This window comes from Zalophus californianus, chromosome 15 (genome assembly GCF_009762305.2).
Source record: "Zalophus californianus isolate mZalCal1 chromosome 15, mZalCal1.pri.v2, whole genome shotgun sequence".
NCBI classification, from domain to species: domain Eukaryota; kingdom Metazoa; phylum Chordata; class Mammalia; order Carnivora; family Otariidae; genus Zalophus; species Zalophus californianus.
Window position 1 is genome coordinate 39,523,596 of NC_045609.1, and position 21,586 is coordinate 39,545,181.

At 51.6% G+C, this 21,586-nt stretch overlaps 1 protein-coding gene across 1 annotated transcript in view; it reads right to left on the reverse strand.

The window, feature by feature from the left end:
• ZCCHC24 (zinc finger CCHC-type containing 24) overlaps positions 1–21,586 on the reverse strand; it is a 60,931-nt gene that overhangs the window by 34,448 nt on the left and 4,897 nt on the right. Inside the window, exon 2 of the mRNA XM_027595170.2 lies at positions 14,077–14,277. Within this exon, the coding sequence (XP_027450971.1) occupies positions 14,077–14,277 (201 nt within the window). The remainder of the gene's footprint in view (positions 1–14,076; positions 14,278–21,586) is intronic.

Consider the following 21,586-nt stretch of genomic DNA (forward strand, 5'->3'; position numbering starts at 1 on the left):
AGGTCAGTGGTGCCCAATCCCTGAACACAGAGGCCGGGCCACCTCCTTCCCCAGACAAAACCACGGGGTGCAGGAGGACCCAAAGCAGGCTCTGTCCCTGGGCACCACCCCAGACATGGTAGGAAGGGATGCTGCTGCCCTCACAAATGTATCTCCAGGGCCCAGGCACAGAAGAGGGCAGGTATCAGAAGCCCACATACCCTCTAGTCATTCAGGCAAACATTCTGTGGGCTGCACTTGGCTGCTCGACGGGCAGTGGGGGCAAATGGCACAACTAGACAGCTTTCAAAACCCATCTGCCTGCCTCACCACCTCTGGAGCTCACACAGGTCCTGACGTGGGCTCCCCGGCTGACCCCATTTCAGAGGCTCAGGCAGTGTGAGGGCTCAAGGGCAGGACAGGCTAGGCCAAAGGTGACCAGCTACTGAGAAGCAGGCCTGGGATAAGAGCTGCCCCCATAGCCCACGCGTGCCCCTCTGCCGGCCAAGCAGGCACAGCCCCCGCCCGGGCCAGGCCCCCAGAAAGTAGGACAGAGCGTTGTGTGAGGATCAGTCCAGGGCTAGACAGGGCTCAGCGGGACAGGGAAGCAGCAAGGCGGGGGGCATGGAGGGGCACAGGAGGATGCTCCACACGAGAGGGGACATGTGGGCTGGACTGGGAGAAGACAGAAGAAACTGAGAGAGAATTACCAGCCAAGGGCATGGCACTAGCAAAGTCCTGGGGCATGGGAAGCCTCAGATCTCGAATGGCCAACACATGGGCATTGCCTCCTGGAGCCGCGCTGGGGCCCCATTCCAGGCCTGGAACAGAGCAGAGCCCACATCATGAGGGGCCTGGTCTGTCCTCTGGGCACTAGATGGAGAGGCAGTACAAGTGAGAAGCCACGGAAGGCCTGGGTTGGGGTGCTGGTTATGAAAAGTGGGGTTGAGAGAGGAGAGCCTGTGGGTCTAGGATGGCTGGGAAAGGTGCCTGAGGGAGGGGGATTCCTCTGGGCCCTGAAAGGGGGTAGGAGGGAAGAGATGAGGGAAGGGCCCTGCCGGGTGGGGGCGATGGCATGAGCCAAGGCAGAGGCTGAGAGTCCCAGGTGTTCGTGTGGAGGCACAGATGCAGTGTGCACCTGTGTGTGTGGTTAAGCGGCCTGGCGGGGGTGGAGCAGGGAAAAGGAAAGAGGAAGGTTCAGTGCCCGTTGCGCCCCAGGCTGCTTCTCATCTACCTCATGCCAACACTGTGAAGCCAGGCTCTTCACAATCGAGGGCCGATGAGGCTCAGGAGGCCCCGCAATGTACCGTGTAGGACTAACAAGAGCTGCCGTTTACTGACCGCCGTGCGATGCCAAGCTCTGTATCACCTGCTTTGCCCACACATTTCCCACAAACACCCTGCAAGGTGCGTGAGCCCATTTTACAGATGACCGGGTACACTGTACGACAAGCACAAGGACATGCAGCTGGGAAAGGGCAGAAGAGCTGACTGAGCCCAGCTCGGTGAGATTCCACCGCCCTGCACTCTCCCATCCTCAGTGAGGTGGAGGGGGCCAAGGGATGACCCCGTCAGAACCTTCCATGGTTCTGAGCTACTCCAAGAGGAAAAAACTATGTGAGGGGGCAGGCCAAGAGCCTGGCACACAAGAGGCCATGGGCAGGTAAGGAATTAATGAGTGAGTGAATGGGGTCCTTCGGTGTTCGGAGGAAAGCAGTCCTTTTGGGCCTGGAGAACAGGAGAAACCAGACAAGGCTGTCTGGAGGAAGTGACACTGGGGAGTTGTTCAGTCCAAGGATGCAACTGCTTGGCTCCAGCCCTCCATCCACTAAGCCCTGCAGGTGGTTCAAGGACCAGGGATGGGTCCTGGCTCCCCGTTCTGCCAACATCCCTGTCCCACGAGGCCCAGCGGCAGAGGATTGAGAAGGTAAGGCCAACTGACACGGCAAGATCGCTGGGGGCTCCGAGACACCATCTGTGGTCCATTTAAAAGGAGAACTGGCAGCTGAGGATGTGAAACTGGCCCTCTCAGACTCTTTCCTGCCAGGCCCGGGACAGCAGGAAGGATGTACAAGTGGCTACCCAGGGAGCCCCCACGCCCTGCACCCCGCCCCTCAGTCCCTCCCCCCTGCCCCCACCCCTGCAGCTGCTCCCACTCGTCTGTGCCAGGACCAGCACTTGGCTGGGCCAGAGGCGAGCTGACAGCCCACAGGAGGCACTGGGCATCTTCCAGCCATGCCCCAGCGCCCTCCTCCTAGAGCACCCACTTGGGCAAAATGGAGCCTCCAGGACCCAGTCCCTACCTTCCTGTCCTTCAAACAAACCCAGGTGACCCAAAGTCCTAAGAGCCTGCCCCTGCCCCCATCCCAAGGCTCACTCACGATCACTCAGCCCCTCTCTGGCCCATCCCAGAAGCAGCCCCCTGTTTGGGACCAGGATCGGGTGGCAGGACTGGGCCCCCTCTGATAAGCTTAGAGACCTGAAGCACTTTCTCAGACCTCTGGAATGTCTTAAAACAGTCTGAAACAGCCGAGCCTAACAGTAAGGATGGTCATTAACACAATCACAACAGCTAACACTTGGCGTGTGTATGAGGTGCCAGGCTCTCTGTTAAGCACCACAGATGCGAGAACTCATTTATCCTCACAACCTCCCACGATCTTCATCTTACAGAGGAGGAAACTGAGGCCCAGGGACATTCCATTAATTTTCCCAAAGACACGCAGCTAGTACATTCCAGGGCCGGGGGTCGAACCCAGGAGGGCTGGCGTCAGGGTCTGTGCTCAGAACTACCCTGCCACAGGGACGGGGTCTCAGAAGAGGCTGCCACACTGGCTCTGGGGTCCTTCTCCAGCGTCAGCACCTATGCCAACCAGGAGGCCCTCCACCGTCCCCCACCAACACCCATCCCGGCTAACATTCCCCGAACGCTTGACACATTCCAGGTCCTGTGCCAAGTGCCAGGACGTCACAGCCCAAGCCCCTTGGCCGGGCAGCCAGCCCCAGTGTCCGGAGGAACCCCTGCAAAACTACTCTGTACACACGCAGGCCACCAGCCCCAGGCCGGCCCTTCCTTGCTGGAGTCACATAATGATGCTGTTTGTCTTCCCTCCTTCCCTCCCTCCCTTCCTTCCTTCTTCTCCCCTCCTCCTTCCTTCCTCACTCTATGGATCCTTCATAACATGTAGTCCTGGCCCCGTGCTGCCAGAAAACCTCAGTTTCCCCACCAGCATACTGATGGCTCTGAACTAATCAAGGATCCTGAGCCCAAGGTTCTGCAGGGAAAATCCTGCGTCTGCTCAGTCCCTCTCTGCCTGCCCCCTTCCCAGGCTCCAGCCCCCCTGGGCCCAGAGGACACCTGGGCCTGCAGTGAGGGCAGGGCTGGAAGGGGGGGCTGGAAATCCCAGGTAGGCGTCAGACATGGGCTGGAGGTCACACCTCTCCCTGCCTCCTTCAGAGCCCCCCGGGGACCCCAGCCTGCTCTGGCCTGGGGAGCAGTGCAAGGACTGGGGTCCAGCAGCTGCAGAGGTCAGAGTGGGGGAGAAGGGGGCCTGGGCTAGCCTTTGCTCTTCCCTCACCTCTCGTCCCTTGCCTGAGCAAGACCCTGAAACTATTTACATACCACCTCTAAGGTTTCAGCTGTTCTAGGATCGATTCTCTCCCTGCTCTATTTTTCTTCTTCTTTTGCAATCTCCAAGTAACCCGAGCCGCCAGATGGGTGGGGGCGATGATTGTTTTCTGTCTGACATCTGGATTTCATTAGCAGCCCGGGGCATGCTGACTCAGGAATGGCAGCTCCCCTGGGCTCAGGCCCTCCCCGGACCCCTCACAGGGCCCGGTCCTTCCCTGGACACAGGAGGCACAGGTGATGACACCCCTCAGACCTCCCTCAAAGACATAAGCAGCCCCCTCCCCACCACCACCAAGAACGTCCTGGGAGTGAGAGAGCCTGAGAGCTTGGAGGATTTCTGCTCCCAGCTCAGCGCCTGATGGCAGGCTGCCAGGCTGAGTGTGGCTGGGCCTGACTGCCATGAAGGGTGGACAGAGGGCTTAGGGCAAGGACACCGGGTCCTGGATGTCCTGCCCTCATCCACACCCCTGCCTCCTCCCTACAGAGATGTGAGTGAGCCATCAGGGCAGGGAGTCCTGCACAGACCCCAAATCGCAGATACATTTTGGAGATGAGGAAAGGTGGCCCAGAGTGGTCACCATGCCCCAGAAATGGTACCTTCTTACAAGTGTCTGGAATTTGTCCCCTCACCTCCAACCTTTGCTCACCCTTCCTTGCCCAACATCTGGTCTTATCATCCATCCATGTTACTGGACTGGTTTTGTTTGCAGTCTCGCCTCCTCCAGCCCGGCCTCCGACTGCCACCAGTGTGAGCTTTCAAAATGCCAATCGGAGCATGTCACCTAAACCCTTGGGTGGCTGCCCCCTGCCCTCCAGATAAAGTCCAAGTTTGTGCAGCTTGGCACACAGGCCCTTCACCACCTGCTGTGGCCACACCTCCCTCTCCTCCCCTTAGGCACCCAGCGCACCAGCCTCAGCCAAGGGCTTGCGCTTCCCGGAAAGCATACCCTCATTTACACGCTTGCTTGGAAGACTTCCCCACCCCAGTTCTAGGCTCGTCCTCTCGGAGGCTTCACATGAAGCCACAGGCCGAGCCGGTCCTGCGCCGCAAACCTCAACCGGAGCCCTGGTCATCCGGAACAGCCCTCAGTGCTTCTGTCTATCCCACTGAGGACAGGGATGGAGCCTTATCGAGCATGGGCCTGGCACACAGTAGGAGCTCAGAGATGGCTGGGCGACTGTAGCGTGTCTGGGCCCAGCTCTGTCCTGGGCAGATTATGCGTCCTGGGCACAGAGGTGGCACCGAGCCAAGCCCCCACCACAAACACCCATACCCATGCAGGTTCCAGCGGGCTCAGAGCAAAATGCTGCCACTCGGGTCTTCACAGCCTGCCACGCTGGGGCGCAGAAGCCAACATGAAATGTGCAGGTAAACCTGCAGGTGGGCCCCGCAGACAGCAACCATGCCTCTCTCAGAGCCAGCTGGGATTTTTCCTGCCACCAGAGCTGGCAGCCCCAACCCACCCCGGCCTTCTCGACTGCACTGGGGGCCGCAGACACCCTGGGGCTGGGCCAGTGCTGCGATCTTCCAGACACAACAACTTGGCCAGACCAGGTCTGTTATGGTCTCTACTCACATCGTCCTTGCCCCTCTTCATTTCCAGTCACCCACCTTTGTAAAGAACCCTGACTAACAAAAATAAATAAAGAACCCCAACTTTCTGAAAACTAATGATAACACTATGTGTGAACTAAAATCTAAAAAAATAAAAAATAAATTAAAAAAATAATAAAGAACCCTGACTTTCTGAGATTGACAGTGGAGATCAGGCTGGTGCTGAGGCAGATCATAGACCCTAATTTAAAAAGCATGGGCTCTGGGGGCACCCGGGTGGCTCAGTCAGTGGAGCATCTGACTCTTGATTTCAGCTCAGGTCTTAGTCTCAGGGTCGTGTGATCGAACCCCAAGTCCGGCTCCATGCTCAGCAGGGAGTCTGCTAGAGATTCTCTCTCCCTCTCCCTCTCCCCACCCCCCTCTCCCTCTTAAAAAATAAGTAAAAAATAAAAATATGGGTTCTGGAATGAGGAAGGCCTACGTTCCAATTCTATCTTTGCTGTTTTCTAGCTACATGACTTTAGGCAAGTCACTTAACTCCTCTGGGCCTCAGTTTTATCATCTGGCAATTGACCTGATAGAGCTTTTGAGAGAATTAAATGAGTTAATGCATATTTCACACCTAGCTTAGTGGTCAACTCAGCACGTACAGACTAGCATCACTGTTGTTAATATTATTATTGCCCTGGAACTCGACGCCTGGCACAGGGTGGAGACAGCTGCAGGCACAGGGTTTTCAAGAACTGAATGGTAGACATTCTTAACTCCTGGACATTTTAGGGTCAGTGCTGACATTGGCGGGAGATGGACCTTGGCCCAGGTACAGCCTCACCCCCCAAAAAGGGGCTGCCCTTCAGCATCATTGGCAATTTTTTCCAGCACCTTCTGCATCTGCTTCAGGGGGCTCCCAGTCTTCCTGTAGTGCCCAATCCCCCTCACACTGCCCCCCGGGACCTATGAGAAGCCCCATCAGTCCAATGGCTGAACTCTGGACACCTCTCTCCACCCTTACGATTGGAAAAGAATCATTTAACCGAGTACCAGGCTCCTGTACACTCTGTAGTACGTCCTGGGCCCAGCTCTGTCCTGGGCAGATTATGCATCCTGGGCACAGAGGTGGCACCGAGCCAAGCCCCCACCACAAACACCCATACCCATGCAGGTTCCAGCGGGCTCAGAGCAAAATGCTGCCACTCGGGTCTTCACAGCCTGCCACAGTGGGGCGCAGAAGCCAACATGAAATGCTCAGGTAAGCCTGCAGGTGGGCCCCGCAGACAGCAACCATGCCTCTCTCAGAGCCAGCTGGGATTTTTCCTGCCACCAGAGCTGGCAGCCCCAACCCACCCTGGCCTTCTTGACTGCACCGGGGGCCACAGAGTATCTCCTGGTTCCTGTATGCCACCACCCAGGCTGTTGGCAGTGAATGCCTAGGATTCCACACATTCTACCCCCAGTTAGACCATTTAAGATTTTAAAAGCACTTAGACCACTCAAAAATCATCCCACAAAAGGGGAGAAGAGAAAGGATCAGAAAAACTATTTGAAGAACTAATGGCTGAAAAGTTCCCAAATCCAACGAAAAACCTTAATCAACACTTCCAAGGAGCTCAACAGAGTCCAAGTAGGATAAACACAAAGAGATTCACAAATAGACACATTGTAGTAAAACTGTTGAAGCTAAAACAAGGAGAAAATGTTGAAAGCATCAAGAGAAAAATGACACATCATTTACAATGGAATTCCAACAATATTAACAATTGACTTCTCATCAGACATGGAGGCCAGAGGGCAGTGGGGTAATAGTCAGTGTGCTCAAAGGGGGGAAAAACTGTCAGCCAAGAATTCTATACCCTGCAAAGCTATCTTTAAGAAATGAAAGTGAAATAAAGACATTCCCAGATAAACAAAAGCACAGGATTTCATTGCTGGCACACCAACCTTTCAAGAAATAGTAAAGGAAGTTCTTCAGGCTGAAAGCAAGTGACCCCAGACATAATGCAAATACACATAAAGAAACAGGAGCTCTGATAAGGTGGTTATGTGATTATAAAACACAGCACAAATGAATTTTTCTTTTCCTTTCTTCTCTTAGTTGATTTAAAAACCAAACGTATAAAACAAATATATATTACTGTACTATCTGTCCTATAACATTTGGAAATGTAAGATATTTGCCAGTGAGAGCACAGAGGAGGCAGTTAGAAGCAAATCTGTCTTGGGCTAAGGATATGACTCCAGGTGGTAACTTGAGTCCCACAGGAACAAATGAAGAGACCTAGAAGCTAGAAATAAAAGAGCTAAAATGCCAAAAGCTATGGACATATAACTGCTCTCTTTTCTTCTTCTAGCTTCTCTAAGACACATAAAATTACATGAAGTAACAATTATAAAAAGCATTGTTGAATTTGCAACATACAAAGATGTAATACGTATAACAATAATGCCGCAAAAATCAGGGAAAGAGAATAGAGCTATAAAGGAGTCATATTTCTAGATCTCATCGGAATTAAGTTAGTATAAGTCTGAAGCAGATTTTATATGTTACGGTATGTAAAATAAGCCCCAGGACAGCTACTAAGGAAATAGCTTTAAAAAGTGAAAAAAAAAATCATGAAAGAAATCAAAATGTCACATTAGAAAAGTATCACTTAATGCAAAAGAAAGCAGTACAGAAGGAAGAGGAAACAAAAAAGACATGAGTAATTCAGAAAACAAAAAGTAAAACAGCAGACCTAAATCCAACTATAGCAATAATCTCATATATCAAAAGAGCATTAATAATAGCATTATCAATAATATGAATGGATCAAACAATCCAAGCAAAAGGCAGGGATTGCCGAGGTGAATAAAGAGTGAACCAAGATCCAACTACATGCTGTCTACAGGAGACACAGTTTAGATCTAAAGATAGGAAAGTAAAAATGAACAAAGATCTATCATGTACATAAGGAAGCTGGCTATACTAGCATCAGACAAATTAGACTTTAAAACAAAAATGTTACTAGAGATAAACAGGGACACTATAGAACAATAAAAGGATCAATTCATCAGAAAATACAACAATTATAAACATAGGTATAGCTAACAAAGGAACACCAAAATACATGCAGCCAAAACTGGCAGAATTGAAGAAAAAAGGGGTGCCTGGGTGGCTCAGTCGTTAAGCGTCTACCTTCGGCTCAGGTCATGATCCCAGGGTCGGTCCTGGGATCAAGCCCCACGTCGGGCTCCCTGCTCAGCGGGAAGCCTGCTTCTCCCTCTACCAGTCTCCCTGCTTGTGTTCCCTCTCTCGTTATGTCTCTCTCTGTCAAATAAAGAAAATAAAATCTTTAAAAAAGTTTATTAAAAATCAAAAACTAATAATGTAATGTATGGTGATTAACATAACAATAAAAATTTAAAGAAAAAAATAAAATTTATTAAAAAAAGAATTGAAGAAAAAAATAGCTAATTGAACAATAATAGAGATTTAAACACTCCTACACTTACAATAATGGTTACAAGAACAAGGCAGAACATCAGCAAGGGGACAGAAGACACCAACAACACTGTAAACCAACTAGACCTAACAGATACCTACAGAACACTACAACCACCAACAGCAGAATTAATTCTTCTCAACTGCCCACGAACCATTCTCAAGGATAGCCCAAATGCTATGAAACAAACCACAACAAATTTAGAATTTAGAAAAATTTAGAAGCACTAAAATAATACAAAGTATGTTCTCTGACCACAATGGAATAAAAGGAGAAATCATTTTTAAAACACATTTGGGAAACTCACAAATATGTGGCTATTAAACAACACACTTCTAAATAACCAGTGGGTCACAGAAGAAGTCACAAGGGAAATCAGAAAATACTCTGTGATGAACGAAAAGGAAGATACAACACACAGAATTATGGGATGTGGCTCAGAGGAAAATTTATACCTGTGAATATCTACATTAAAAATAGAAGAAAGATGTAAAATCAGTAACCTAACTTTCCATCTCAAGAAATTGGTCAAAGAAGAGCAAACTAAACCTAAAACAATCTGAAGGAAGGAAATAATAAAGATTAGAATGAAGAATTGAAAGCAAAGACTCAGAGCTATCTGCACACCCATGTTCATAGAAGCATTATTCACAATAGTCAAAAGGTGGAAGCAAGCCAGCTGTCCTTTGATGGATAATTAGATAAACAAAATGTGGTCTACACACATGCAGGCACACACATACAGGAATGTTATTTGGCCTTAAAAAAGAAAGGAACTGAACTGGGTGCCTGGGTGGCTCAGTTGGTTAAGCAACTGCCTTCGGCTCAGGTCATGATCCCGGAGTCCTGGGATCGAGTCCCACATCAGGCTCCCGGCTCAGCGGGGAGCCTGCTTCTCTCTCTGACCTTCTCCCCTCTCATGCTGTCTCTCTCTCTCTCTCTCTCTCTCAAATAAATAAAAATAAAATCTTAAAAAAAAAAAGGAAGGAACTTTTGAAACGTGTTACAACGTGAATGAAACTTAAGGACATTATGCTAAGCGAACTAAGCCAATCACAAAATGACAAATACTGTGTGATTCCACTTATATGAGGTCCCTAGAGTAGTGAAATTCATAGCAACAGAAGGTAGAATGGTAGTTGCCAGGAGCCGGGGGAGGGAAAGAGATGGGGTTATCGTTTAATGGGTACAGAGTTTCACAAAAAAAAGAGAGTTCCATGGATGGATGGTGGTGATGGTTGCCCAACAATGTGAATGTACAGTTGACCCTTGAACCACGTGGGGTTTGAGGTGCCAAACCCCGGAGCAGTCAAAAGTCTGTGTATAACTCCTGACTCCCCCCAAACTTAACTACTAATAGCTTTACTAGTAACATAAATAGTCAAGTAACCCATATTTTGCATGTTACATGTATTCTATATTGTATATAATAAAGTTTGCTAGAGAAAGGAAAATGTTATTAAGAAAATCATAGAGAACATAGTTATTGTACTATATTGTATTTACCGAAAAAAATCTATGTATACATTCAAACCAAAATGATTCAAGGGTCAACTCTCCTTAATACCACTGAATTGGACATGTAAGAATAATTAAGATGGCAAATTTTATGTTGTATATATTTTACCACAATTTTTTAAAAGATTTGAGTGAAAAATAATGTAATAGAGAACAGAAAAACAGTACAGGAGGTCAAATAAACCAAAATTTGTTTCTTTGAAAAGTTCAGCAAAACTGACAAACCTTTAGCTAGATTGACCAAGGAAAAAAAAAGAGAGAAGACTCAATTATGAGAATCAGAAAGAAAAGAGGGGGACATTATAACCAACCTTACAGAAATGAAAATGATTATAAGAGAATATTACAAACAATTGTATGCCAATAACTTTGATAACTTAGATGAAACAGACAAATTCTACAAAATACACAAACGACAGAAACTGACTCAAGAAGAAATAGAAAATCTGAATAGACCTATAACACAAAAAGAGATTGAATTCATAATTTTAAAAATCTACCCAAAAAAGAAAACCCAAATTCAGATGGCTTCACGAGTGAATTCTACCAAACATTTAAAGAAGAATTATTTTTTTAAAGGTTTTATTTATTTATTTGAGAGAGAAAGAGAGAGCATGACGGGGGCAGAGGGAGAAGCAGACTCCCTGCTGAGCAAGGAGCTCGATGTGGGGCTCAATCCCAGGCAGACGCTCACCTGACTGAGCCACCCAGGTGCCCCTAAAGAAAAATTAATATTAATTCCTCACAAACTCTTCCAGAAAATAGAACAGGATAGAACACTTCCCAAATCATGGAACTGGTAATTACTACTTGAAAGCAATATACTAAGTGAAAAAATCCAGTGACAAAAGACCGCATATTATATGATTCTATCTTTATGAGATGTCCAGAATAGGCAAATCTATAGAGATATAAAGTAGAATATGAGTTCCTAGGAGTTGGGGAGCCAGGGGGTAGTGATAGCTAAAGAGTATGAGGTTTCTTTTTGGGGTGATAAAAATGTTCTACAATTGGGACACTTGGCTGGCTCAGTCGGTAGAGCATGCAACTCTTAATCTCAGGGTCGTGAGTTCAAGCCCCACACTGGGTGTAGAGATTACTGAAATAAATAAAATCTTTTAAAAAAGTGTTCTATAATTGTGGTAATGGTTGAGCAGCTCGGTGAATATACTAAAAAATCATTGACTTGTACATTTTAAATGGGTCAATTATATGGTATGTGAATTATATCTCACTAAAGGTCTTACCAAAACAAGCATTCCCACTCCACTTTTAAATATTATATATGCTGAGCTCATAATATTTCATTTGAAACAGAGGTTTCCATGGCTTATAAAAGCTTTGTCTGCCCATTCCTTCATTCCGGAAGACTTATACTGAGCACCTGCTGTGTGTGGTATCTTGGGCCAGCATGGGGGTACGGAGATGAATCTAGCCCAGCACCTGCCCCTGGAGCTTGTAGTCAGCTGAGGGGTGGGGAACATCTAATTATATTCCAGCCTGCCAAAATACCTTCTACCTTGCCAAATAGGCACACTCTCCATTGTTACCCAAGGGAGAAAAAAATAATGCTTGCCAACATTTATTAAGTGCTTACCAGACACTGTGCTAAGCACTTTCCATGCATTCCTTCCTTGAATCCTCACAACATTGCTATGTGTTAGTGTTCTCATCAGCTTTGTTTTACAGCTGATGAAACTCTCATGAAAGGTGGAGGAAGTCCTTGGGCCTGCAGTAGTCTCTGATAGAATCAGGTCTGAGGCGGAGCTGGAAGAGGGCCTCTACCAGCTCAAGAGGGAAACTGAGGCCCCACAGGCCATGAGCATCTCAGCCTGGATTGGTATAGATGCTCAAGAAAGCAAAGAGCACGGAGGTCCCAAGACTGGGGTTCTCAGAGACGTTCTGCCCTCTCCCCAGCACTTCAGCTCTCTGAGACTCTGTTTCTTCACCTATAAAATGGGGCCGGTACTTCTTCTGCAGAGTGAAGACACTATGTAATCCATATAAAGGAATATAAAGGAAGAACCGGAGTTTGCACTATGCTGGAAATCAAGAGGCACTGAGATCAGGGACCGTCTGCCCCCACATTTAGTAGAGGGCCCAGGCATGCACACACACTCACACACACACACCTTCACCATCCCTCCCCCTCTGCCTCAACATCCCTTGCCTTTGGATACTGGTCACCCTTCTTCCAACAACCTGCCAAGCCCACTCAAGCCGTCCTTTTCCTGGAAGCTTTCCCAGGCTGCCAGCTCAGAACAGGCACACCTCCTCAGAGCCCCAAGAGCCCCTGTTGGTGTCTGAATGTCACCTGCTGGCTAGGGTTAAAATTCCGGCACCTCCACAGACTGGCTCAACGATTCTGTATGAGTGCTTGACTCACTCAAAGCATTATATAACAAGAGGCTAATGAGAGACTTGACACACTGGGTAACTGTGAGCACAGGCTGTAGGCAGGAGATGATGAGGGAAGTTTCCAAGGTACAGTAAGTGAGAGTCCCCTCGCAGGGGCTCATCTGGGGAAGGTACAAGGGGCTGCTGCCTGGGTAGGCCAGGGGCACATCCCTGAGGACAAACCAGATCCCTAGCTGTCTGTTTGCTCCTCATCCCATCCGGAGAACCCCTGGGGGGTAGGGGCCTTACCCTGTGCTGAATCTCCTCATGCCAAGGGCCCCTCGTTTACTGCATATACTGAGGGCAGACAGGGCCCACTAGAGTGTGGGGTCTGGAGGACAGCCATCAGTGAGCCGGCTCCCATACTCAGGGTCAGGGGCGGGCTTCTCTTGACCAAGGGTAAGTGGAGGCTGAGATCACTGGTATATACACAAATCCCCAGGACTTTTACTAAAATGTAGTTATGGGTTGGGCCTAAGACTCTGCATTTCTAACAAGCTCCCAGATGACACTGATGCAGCAAGGACCTAAAGCATGGCACAGCTATTTCTGAGAGGAGCAATGAGCAACAAGCTCATCTCGGCCTCCATTGGTCCGGAGGCACCCAGCCCCACCCAACCACAGCCTGGGCTTCCACCATCTGGAGGGTAAGACTACATGGATTTTCTGAGTTTCCAAGATCCCATTTCCATTACATATGTAAAATAAAAGTAAAAATACACATTATAAAAACATTAGAAAATATGAAAAAATAGTAAGAAAAAGAATCACGGATCCATCTTGTACTGTATTTAAGACGACCTTAACCTCTCTCCCCAGGAGGTCAAAGCCATGTCTTTCGGAGTCAGGAGTCATTCTGTGAGTGGGATCTGACCCCAGGAGTCCCATGCTGTCACAGCGAAGCACTGGGTGGGAGACAGGGGCTGCTCTCCGCACTCCCGATCTCCTGGCCCCTTCCCACCCCATGAGAGATGCCCAGCCTGCGGTGTCTGAGGCCTTCACCCAGACCTACCCTGGAGACACAAAGAGGGGGGCAAGGACCTCTCACCTCCCCTCTCACAGGCAGGAGACTGAGGAAGCACTACAGCGGAGGAGAGAGAAGTGGGGTCTGGGGGAGGGGGTACACATCTGGATTCCTGGCCCAGAGCCCGCATTCCTTCCCTGTGAGTGTGAGGAGATGGGGTCTCTCTCGGGAGAGCTGCGAGGAGGCTGCGGGCCCCCGTCCTGCCCCACTGTAACAGGCTGCACCCTGGCAGGAAGACTGGTGGAGACGTGAAGGCCTGGAACCTCATTTGGGCGGCCCTCACCCCAATTGCTCACTAGCCAGGGCAGGCCCAGGCTGGGGCTCTGTCCCAACCACACCAACCAACCTTGCCTCAGAAATACCAGAGGGGAGAAAAAGGTAGAGACCAGAGGACCACAGGGCCACTTGTTTGGGGAAGGGGCCCTGGGGCAGGGAGTGTGTGGGGTGGGGGGCTGTTGGGCCTGTTCTACCCAGGGAAGCGGGGCCGCCTTACCTGGGGGCAGTCCTTGATGTAGTGTCCTTTGTTGAAGCACAGGTGGCACAGGTAGTTGGGTGGGGGCCGCTTGCTGGGCTTGCGGGTCTCAGAGGTGAGGGTCAGGTCCGAGAAGTGCTCAGTGAGGGAGCTGAGGCCATCGGCGATGTTGTTGAGGGAGCCGTAGGGCGAGGCGCTCTTGTACATGCTGCTGCTTGGCGCCTGTGGGGAGACAGAGGCTGTGAGGGCTGCCCAGGCCTCATTTGCAGCTCATTTGCGGCTGTGGCCTCAGGGCAATGTCCACGGGCACGCACATGCACATGCACGCTCGCGCACACTGTATGCGAGCACATACAGTACTCGCATGCCTTACGAGTCACACTGACTCCCGAGCTGCCTAGGGGCTCCGGCCTCCTGGAGCCTGAGTTCATGTTCTAACTGTAGCTGTACGTCCATGGGCAAGCCAGTGAACCACTCTGGGCCCCAGAGTACCCCTCTGGAAACCGGAAGTAACGATAGCCACCTCCTGGGGTGCCTATGAGGCTAAAGTGAGGTCCCTTTATCTCCCACCTGGCACTTAGGAACCACTCAGTAAGCAGTGAGGAGGGGGAGGCGGAGGTGGAAGAGGATTATTAGTTCTTGCCAGGAGGTAAGAAGGCATAGCAGAAAGCCACCTGTTAGATCTGGGGCTCTGCCTTTTACTAGGGCTTTAAACAAGTCACTTAGCTCTGAGCTGACTCAGTTTCCCCATCTTACAAGAAAGAGGAGCATCGGCTTGTAGGATTGTTTCCATTGTACAGAAGAGAAGACTGAGGTTCAGGGCTCTGCCCGGTCTCCTGTGGCACGAGGCCTGTGCAGACTGTGTCCGGGGAGCCCCAGGGCTGGCCCAGGCCCGCCCTCTGGGAGCCTGGGAGGAAGCGGCCCACCTCTCCCACCTCCAGTTGACAGGAACCAGATGTCTTGCCTGGCTTCAAAGCAGATGCGGCCCAGGACCCCTCCTGGTGTATACAGCCTCTATTTATAGGAGTCACGGGCTCTGGGCAGCCAGGCACACTGGAATTTGGCAAAGGTGGGGCCTGTGGTGAAGCTGGCAGGGAACAGCCATGGTCCCCTCTTCCTGGGGCAAGGCCAAGGTTGTAAAGAGGCAGCTCCTGCAGGAGGGTCAATGACAAACCTGGGCATGGGGCCTGGGCATCCTCTGGTCCCAGCTCAAGTGCTCAAGGACTCCAGGAGGGAACCATAGACCTTGGGGAGCCTTGAGTCTAATGGGAAGACAGCCTTGTTCCTGGAAGTCCCCAGGCCGCTAGGGGAAGAGAGCCCCTGAGAGGAGGTGGCCTCAGGTTCCCTTACGAAGATGGGGCAGGTGGAGGCTCAGAGTGGGCACAGTCCTGCCTGTGTCCCCTCAGTGCGGGCAGGGAGGGAGGGGAGCTGAGAGCAGACCCCAGGAGATCAAGTACCCCTCTCCCAACCAGGACAGATGCCACCCCTCACACATGTATACCTCAGCCTCCCTACTTGTTCCATCTCTGGGGCCTGGCATTCCCTCCTAGAGGACACAGCCCTCACCATCTGGGGACCACCACTCTTCTTGGCTCCCTGGACACTCTGCTATGTGGCCTGGGGCCAGTCCTTTCCCTCTCCAGGCCTCTTTTCCCTCTCCTATAGGTTCAGACTGGAGCCTAAGATCTGGAGAAAAAGACACAGATACCACATCCAAGGCATCCAGGCCAAACACATAGTCAGTCAGCCTATGATGTCTGGGTACGAAACTCAAAGGCTGCTGATGACCATCTCCACTCTACCACTGCCCAGGGCTACCATGAAACCCAGGACCAGTGGAAAATACCACACAAACTTGCATTCAGTGTGAGGGCAATTCTCCAGCTCTCAGAGGAGCCGAGAGAGTGGTCCCTTCTGACAGGCAGACAGTCTCCCATCCCTGGAGGTGTGCGAGCTGATTCCGGACAACCTTAAGCGTTGTGCGGAGGGGTCCAATGGCCATGGGATTCGATGATACCAGTCACATCTACTGAGCACTTACAATGTCCCAGGTACTGGAAACTGTACACTTACTAAGATAGCTGATGCTCACCACAACCCTATGAGTCACTATCCCATTTTACAGATGAGGCAAGTGTGTCCAAACTTGCATTGAACACCTTGAGAAACTTTTAACAAATACACTTTTCTAGGCCCCACCTCAGACCTACCTACCAAAGCAGTCAGTCACCTGGGACCGAGAGCCTAGAACCTACCGTTTTATTGTGGTAAGAAACACATTACATAAAGTCGACCATTTTAATTATGTTTTTAAGCATACGGTTCCATGGCACCGAGTACATTCCCGTGACTGTGAGACCAACACCACCATCCATTTCCAGTACTTTTTCATCATCCCAAACTGCAACTCTTCTCCCGCTGACACACTAACTCCCTGCTCCTCCCTCCCCCAGCCCAGATCTGCATGTTCAAGCTCCCCAGGGCAGTCTATCCAGACCGCCAGGCCCTACCTGGCCTCAGGAGCACCTGGACTTTCCACCCACCCAGGTTTCTCCTTAGCTTGAGTGGAGGCCCCTCCTCACCCAAACTGGCCTGAGGGAGGACAGCATCACCACGGCCTCCCGGAGAAAAGTTCAACCAAACAAGAAACTCCAAGCTCCAAATGGTGTGATTCACCCTCATGGCTGGGAAATGCAATTTCACAAATAACAACCCTCTTCATTTTTTCCCCCGTTCTTTCTTTTCTTTTTTTCTTTCTTTTTTTTTTTTTTTTCTGGATAAGATTTAAGCAAGTTCACAGGAATCAGGACTGTTTTGGCAGCAAACTGTCAAGAGGAAAGGGAAGTCTGGTGGGTGCCAGAAAGCGCATTAATTACACCCTGAACAGCCTCTCTCCCGTCTTGTGGCCACACTGCCCTGCCCACGGGTGACCCCTCGGGCGTCCCTGGGCAGCCAGAGGCCTCCGAGCAGCCTGTCCTCTCCCCAGCAGCTTGACGCCCGCACCCCCCACCTCACGAGGGTCACAGCTTTTGTCCCATGAGCAGCTCCGGGGAGAGAAGCGCAGTTAGAGCTCTCCTCTTCACCGCCTCTCCCCCCTCCCTTGGGTGCTCTGGCCTGTCCCTTCTGGTGGCTCCGGCTCCCCAACTCAAGAGGACACCACCTTTGAGCAGGAAGGACAGAGCAGACAGCTGACCCAACCGCTCTCACATTCCAGATGGAGAAACTGAGGCCCAGAGCAGCCCGGGGCACAGACCAGGGCACACAGCCAGGCCCGAGGGCCACGAGTCCTGCTTGCCGGCTGGCTAAAAGGGCGGGTGCGGCAGCAAGCTGTTTCCTCTCCGAAGCCCCAAGGAGCTCTGGCCATGGAGGTGAAAGGCGAGTTGCCTCTCAGCCCTCTCCACGGCCTGTGGGGACTGGACACGCCGTGTTCCCTCCTCTCCAGCTGCGGAGTCAAGCCCAGCCTCGGGCTTCCCATCTGTAAACTGCAACCCAGAACAGGGACGGAGGGCAACATGGACGATCCCGGCAGTCCTGCTTTCTCAGGGTCCAGACACCAGCTACTGAAAGATACCCCCAAAGCCTGACACACAGAGGGCACTTGGTCCCCATGGGCACCATGTGTTCCGAGTCCTGCTGCCTATAGCTGGAGGGTGAGGCCCAGCGGGAGAGGCCCTTCATCAGGTAGCTCCTAACTCTTAAACAGCCACGCTGCTCCTCCTGGTGTCCCACAGGGCACCTGCTTCCCTCCCTCTAGTTCTGAACTGGTGTCCCCCCCACAGGATGCCCTCTCTTGTGTCCATCCAACCCCCTTCAGGACCTGGCCCTCGATCTGGTCATAACTCTCTAGTGGTGTGGCCTTGAACACACCCCTTCCGCTTACGCAGGCCTCAGATGCCCCTGCCTCCTCCAGGGGCCTCCTGGACCTCACAGCCTCCTGTCCGGCAGGGCTAGGCTGGGTGGGGATCACCCTGTGGCTCTGCTGACCCTTGACCGAAGGAGCTCTGAAGCCCCTTCATTTCCCCCACAAGGCTGGACATATCGAAAGGCAAAGATTCTGCAACATTCGGTCACCCCCAGAGCCCAGACTGTTTCTGCCATTCCTCACGCCTGCCACTGTCCTGGGTGCAGACCATCACAGGCAGAGAAGGGTCTGGGAACCCTACTTGACAGACGAGGTAATGAATGCCCTAACACCTTAAAGATTTAGGTTGGGGGGTCTCCGAGTTGTCATGGACTAAGTCAAAGGCACTCTCACCCTAAAGATTAAGCTGCTCTGGGCACTGGTTAAGGGCAGCCCCACTACTGTGGTGGATGGAAGCCACTGGACGCAAATCACCAGCCTGAAGGAAGAGACCACCTCTCCCTCCTCCCTCCTCCCAGCAGCTAGCAGGAAGTGTGGGATCCTCATACCATATCCAGGGGACAGAGCATCGGGCTCCTGCCCATCACTGGAACTTCTCCGAGGCTCTCGCTTGGCTGTTGGGGACAGTTAGAAAGGAAGATGCTGAAATCTATTCTGATTCTGCCTGTGTCATAGACTTGACTGGATCCTTTCGCTTTCTTGATTTTCTTATACCTGCAAGAACACTATTTGGATGGGCATTATTGGCTCCATTTTACGGAGCTGGAAACTGAGGCTAAGAGAGGCTGAGCAACTTGCCCAAGGTAAAAGAGCCAGCATGTGGCTAAGGGGAGATTCCCACCCAGATGAGCTGGCCTGTTATATTTCAGCTCCCACATGGCTTCCAAGGCTTGGCTTCTCCTACAGTAAGGAGAGCCAGAGGAAAACACAGGTGGGGACCACTCTCCCTGGGCCTGCGACTTCATGTTGCCAAGCCCCTCGGCCCTGGCAAGATGAGGCACCACCTTCTCTGTGCTGTGTGAGGGGTCTGGGCCCTCGGGCTGGGGGTTCTGCGGAGGGACCTGGGGTGTGGAGGCCAAGATTTCCAGGGCTGACTCAACCTGCCATGCTGTGCTTTCTCCTTTCCCCCCTCTCAGGACAGGAAGAGGGCACAGCGGGAGGGGGGCAGACAGGAGTGAGGGCAAGTGCAGAGAAGTCTGCTCTGGAGAGAGGAAACCAGTGCAGAGAAGACAGGAGAGACAGCCGGCAGAGGTAGAAGCACACCCACAGAATAGGACACGGCAGTGGGCAAAGCCATGAGAAGGGGAGCGTCGGAGGACGTGTGGCCGGAGCAAAGGCTTGAATCCTGCCTCCTCCCCGGGCCAGAGATGGCCCTGAAGCGGGGGGGGGACTCTCTGATCCTAGTCCCCAGCTCTTCTTTCATCAGCTGGACAACTGCTTTCTTATCCCAAAAAGTCACCCCACACCCCCTTCCAGACACACAGACACGTGCACACGCGTGCACACATACACACCCACACCCCTCTCTTTAACACAAGAAGCCATTCATTTCACAAATGGCTCCACCCCTTCTCCAAGGGGAGCTGCACTTCTACCCCTAGGGTCTTTCTGGGGCTCCAGCCCCCAGAGTCACACCCCCCACACCCCCATCCCCGATCCACAAGAACAGGTGGATGTGTGCTGCGCTCAGGGACAGAAGGAGACAACTCTTTGGCAGGGCAAGGAGTTGGCTGATGGGAAAGTGAACTCACACCTTGACTAAAGATTTCTCGTGTGCGGTCAGAGCCCAGCTTGGCTCCTGTTTCTGGGGTCCAAAGCTGACCTGTGGGCCAGGAAGGTGGCAGGGCTAGCCATGGCCAGAGGCAGCAACCCCTCGCCCAAGACCCCCAGTGGCTCCATGGCCTCCTGGAGGCCCATTGAACCCCGTGTGCCAAATACAATTCCCCATACACAGCCGGAGCTCAATGAAAGATTCTAACTTAAATAAGCGGTCCGCGTGCCTTATGGTAGGGGGGGGTGGGAAAGAAATGGGGAAAAGACCCCGAGAGGGAGGAGCTCGGTGGCAGCAGGACACAGCAGAGAAGCCCCAGGGAGACCCTCCCTCCGGACTCCATCCCTCTGGCTCCCACCCAGCTCACCGCTCACCTGACTGGTGCCCACATTTTATAGCCATATGCCCTCTGCCCAGCTAGAGCATAAGTGCTGGGGACCAGGTGCCTCTCACTTCCAGAATGTAGTCATGGAATGAAAGCAGAAAGCATGAATTTGACAACCTAAGGGCTGAAAGGGACCCTAATATTTAGCCAGTCCCCGGTACCACTGAAGTTTGTAGTGTCTAGAGCAGGGGGCCTCGGTTTGGGGTCTGTTGTCGTCACAGGGGGTGCCATGACCCCCTTGAAATCATGTGCAAAGGCGTGAGTCTGTGTGTGCACATATGTCTGTGCTCTGTACATGAGCGCTGAGAACTCTTTTGCGCTCTTCAGATTCTCGAAGAGGTCCATAACCAGAGAAGGTCAAGAACCCTGAGCGCACCTAAGTTTCTGCTGGGACACCTCTAAGGACAGGGCTTTACGATCTCCCAAGTCAACTCTTTCCAGTTTATCAAGCAATTCTTAAGCATTCCCCCGATGAGATAAAACAGGAGATAAGAGGCCAAGGAGAGCATTCACGTGGTCACAAGTCACCCACCCACCTAACCACTTAGCACCTGAGCACCTAGTCGGCCCCAGGCACTGCCCAAGCAACAGCAGGTGGGAAAAGACAGGATTTCCACTCTCAGCATGCTCACAACATAGCTGATGTGACAGACCCACATACAGCGGGTGTTCCTCTGCACTAGCAAATTCTATGGCACGCTTCACCAGAAACATGGACAGCTCTTCTGTCATGGGCCATGGATGCTGGAGGGAGGTGTGCTTCCCCCATCGCAGCTGGGGAACGCCTCTCAGAGAAGGGGCAGCCTCTTGTGCCAGAAAGAAGTTGGAATCTGTCAGTTTTTGAGGGCAGGCAAGAGTGTTTGAGGTACGAGCAACAGCCAGTGCAAAGCTTAGTGTCTTCACGAAGCTTCACAGTATGGCCAGAGGACAGAATAAAAGATTATACTCCACCACAACTACACCCACACTGCACAGACCAAGGTCCTGCCACTGATGCCCTATGTCATCCTCCTTTTGAAGAGCCTTAGTTTCCCCACCTGGACAATGGGGACGCTGCACACAGACTACGACATGAGATAAAAATCTAGTAAATGCTCACGGCCATCCTCTGACTCTCAAGCCAGGCCATCCTTGGACTTCCATCCCCTGGAGCCCCACGCCAGGTTCCTGGGGAGGGGCTGGAGCCGTGGGTACCACTGAGGTACGGACACAGCAGGAGAGCTGGGCCCTGTGACCAATGCACCAATGCCTACCACTCCTCAAAAGGTCTGAGGCCAGAGACAACACAGCAGAGGACTGCAGTCCCTGGTGACTGCCTGCCCTGCACTGGGGCCCCGAGAATGATCCAGGGGACAGCCAGCACCATGAGCCACAGAGCCAATTGTAGCTGGAATCTGGAAGAGTTCCAGATGTGGCTCTGCCACTGACTCTCTGAGGGTGACTTGCCAGGCCTCTTTTCTCTTCTGTAAAATGGGGGCTCTGAAGAAAGAGATGGCAAGAAGAAAGCACCACC